Source organism: Phytophthora infestans, genomic scaffold (assembly GCF_000142945.1).
Source record: "Phytophthora infestans T30-4 supercont1.11 genomic scaffold, whole genome shotgun sequence".
NCBI lineage: Eukaryota > Oomycota > Peronosporomycetes > Peronosporales > Peronosporaceae > Phytophthora > Phytophthora infestans.
Genome location: NW_003303748.1, coordinates 3,546,167 through 3,549,767, shown reverse-complemented (window position 1 = coordinate 3,549,767; position 3,601 = coordinate 3,546,167). Strand labels below are relative to the sequence as shown.

The window sequence follows — 3,601 nt, the reverse complement described above, 5'->3', positions numbered from 1 at the left end:
AATGCATTGTCGTCCACACCTCCAAGCGCCGCCATACTCTAGCAACATTGGGATTACATGCAAGGGAAGCATTCAATATTCGCTAACTTCGTTGACTCATTGCGTCACTCAACGCCGTGTTGATTTAACGGTTGAGTGCAGCACATTACGCTGGCAGTTTTTCTTCTTCTTACGTAGCTGTCATTCAAAGTCTACAAGGTAACACGTCTTCAACTCCGCTTAAATACGAACGGGCTTTTCCGCCCTTCTTCTTCCTCATTCCAGAAAAAGACTCAGCCGCCTCGCGGAAAAATGGTAGTGGCTTTAATACAATGCGTGATCGCTGGTCAACCAGGAAGCTCGTTCGAGGTTGAGATCGACGATGCTGCGAAGGTTAGCAAGTTCAAGGACGCGATTAAGGCGAAGAAGCCGAACGAACTCAAAGATGTCGATCCAGACAAGCTGCAGATTTTTCTTGCGAAGCAGCCCCTTGAAGAGGAGGGCGGCAAAGAGGTCGTCCCTGTTTACCGCCCTTCTGCGAAGGAGATGAAGGAAAGGCTCAAGTGGCTCCCAGACGAACATCGGGCTGCTCTGAAGCTGGCAAAAGGAGAATCCGACGACTACATCAATGCGCTGATGGCCGAAGAACAGATTCTGGGCTCAAAGACCTTAGCAACGTGGTTCTACACGAAGAACAACATGGAGCTTCCATCCAGTGAGCAAATTCACATGCTGGTGAAGGTGCCGGAGGGGGCTGGCGGCGATCAGGAACTCGTAAGTCTTCTCTCAATGAGTATCCAAGAAGAGAATGCTCGAATGTTCAATAAAGTGGCAGAAGAAAATCGCGAAAAAAATCGCGAACGAGATCGTAAGCGAGCAGAAGAAAATCGCGAAGAAAATCGCGAACGAGATCGTAAGCGTGCAGAAGAAAATCGCGAACGAGATCGTAAGCGTGCAGAAGAAAATCGCGAACGAGATCGTAAGCGTGCAGAAGAAAATCGCGAACGAGATCGTAAGCAAGCGAAAGAATTTCGCAGGCTAGCGGAAGAAACTCGCAAGCTAGCGGAAGAAAATCGCGAACGAGATCGTAAGCGAGCGGAAGAAACTCGCAAGCTAGCGGAAGAAATCCGCAAGCTTGCGGAAGAAAAACGCGAACTAGATCGTAAGCGAGCGCAAGAAATTCGTCAACAATTCGAGAAATTTTGTAACCCCGCGACGCCGACTATAACCGATGCACAATTGGGCTACGAGCATTTGAATCTATTGCAGCTGAAAGGACTCGTCTCGAGTGCAGAAGAAACAGTCGGAGCAGATGCATTTTGGTCTGTGGAAGTCCAAGCCCGAGTCAACAGCATTTCGAGGGAAAATGATTTTGATGCTTTCATTACTCCTTACTTCAGCAATGCGCTGGACAGCCACGACCTTGTATTCGTCAACAGCGAGCTTTATAAATGGTTGCCGCAGTCTATTAATATGTTTGGCAACAGCAATACTGACCTCAATCCAGATGGATTTGTGACTCATCGTGGGATGTATCACAAGGAGCCTGCACCAAAAGATGATGTCAGTCGAGTGGGTACCTCATTTCGTTTTGGGACAGCAACTAAGGCACTGTTTGATTGTCTCGTTCTCTTCGAGAGCAAGATCACTAATTATTTGCGAGGGGCTCCATTTGGCCAAGTCATGCGATACATTCAGCACGTTTCCCCTAAGGGACCAGGAGGTGCCGTTCTCTTCAACCGCAAATTGTTTTGGCTGATCGAAAGCATCAATGGAGTTGTAGTGCGTGTTACCAAGGCGACGTGGGTCATGGAGGGCTCGAAAGCGTTGTTTCGTGACTTTATTACCCAGAACTTATCACCGTGGGTGACGCGTTTGACTGCTGCCTGCTCTACGTTAAACGTTGAGGTGGTGGAGGGTGATGCATTTCTCGGGCGTGGTGCATTCGGACGCGTTTTCAAGGTAAAACGAGTAGGTCAAGATGGGGATGTGTTGGCCTTGAAGATCGTGGAAAAGATCTCGATTAGACGTCTTTTTCAAGAATACGAAGCGTTAGTTCGTGCCCAGGACACTGGTCTGGTGATTCGACCCGTGGGGAGGCTACAGAGCTTTCTGGTGGCGCGGCGATGTTGCTGTCTCCTGTCGGGAAGCCTATATCGTATCCAACTACAAGTCAGGAGGCGCGAGTCCTTTTTGACATGCTATGGCAGCTCCTCTGCTGGCGTGGCCCACGGAGATCCTCGCGTGCCGAATATGATTGTCAAGGATGAACAGCGTTTGTGGATTGATCTTTATGAATTGTGGGACGCGTCCCCCTCTCACATGCAAAATGACGCGAAGATCCTCACAAAGTCCATTCTTCACGTTTCCTGGAAGGATTTGCTGGACTCGGAGCTGGAGTCGCTTATCAACAATTACGGTACAATTCCTCCTATACAAGCAAATCTCAATCTTCTGGCCGACAAAGTCGGTGAAAAGCTGGAGAAGGTTCCAAGATTGGATGGCTAAATTTGCAAGTGTTGCGGAGGAACCTTGGATGATGCTAGGCGAGAGATGCAGACACTTAACTGTTTCAGTACCACCAACATACAACTAGCCGAGCGCCGCCGCAACGCGGCGGTAATTTAGGTTAACCAGTAGTTCTAGTTGTTTAGCCCCGCTGTGCTTCGGCGGGACAATTATTCCAAAAAACCGGAGCCTATTATAATACAGTATATTTTAAAATGACTTTTTAAGTTCAATAATCTGAGTATAACATATATTATCAGGCACGAAACGATTTTATGCAGTCTCTACAAAATGCTGAGTCATCAGAAATCCGTGCAATTATTTTTACAAAAGACTGAGCCCAGCATTGCCTACTACATCTTAAATTATTATTCAAATTATCTTCATGCAATCTCTTTATTTTTGTTGTTATCACTGTATCACCTGCACCTCAAATGGCATTTATACAAACGCTACACAATATGTTTACTGTTAGTTCAGCGTCGTGCTCGGTTTAACGGGCCGTTTCAAAACGCTATCAAAATCAACACAAAAGATAGTAATAGCCTGCCCAGCTTGTACTACTTACCCGCTTGTACTGCCTATTTGAGCTTGTAAGTAAGTAAAGATTAATGAAAATATTCAAATTGTAATATTTAAGTAAGTAAAGATTGATGAAAATATTCAAATTGTAATATTTAAGTAAGTAAAGATTGATGAAAATATTCAAATTGTAATATTTTTGTGCATGTAGCGTTCATTTTGTGCTGATTCAGAATTAGTATAAAAAACTCGATTCTGTGCCAGTTATAATTTAGCAATTTGAATTAGTGTTGTTGTTGTGGACGGAAGTGTTTTTTATGTAATAATTAATGATGATTCCAGGATGGTTAATCGTCATTTAGGCTCCAAGTTTATTAGCGTTTCATTATGGGGTCTACTTAACCAGCTATATATCACACCTCTCGTGTTTTGTTGCTGTATTGCCGCTCCATTTAAAATCGTATCCTACGCCCCTGTCGACGACACGTCCGCCCGTTAAGTAGTATCGGATTTTGCTGTCTAAACAACTCTTAGAAAACAATGAATTACAGTTCATTTTATTCATCCTAAAACTATCTATATTTATGCAGAG

At 44.8% G+C, this 3,601-nt stretch overlaps 1 protein-coding gene across 1 annotated transcript; it reads left to right on the top strand.

Annotated features, from left to right (window-relative positions):
• Positions 1-291: 291 nt before the first annotated feature.
• On the top strand, positions 292-2,487 carry PITG_22837 (Crinkler (CRN) family protein; the record flags this gene model as incomplete). Its single annotated transcript, XM_002904635.1, has 1 exon — positions 292-2,487. The coding sequence occupies one exon, from the start codon at positions 292-294 to the stop codon at positions 2,485-2,487; it is 2,196 nt and encodes a 731-aa protein (XP_002904681.1).
• Between the last annotated feature and the right edge of the window lie 1,114 nt (positions 2,488-3,601).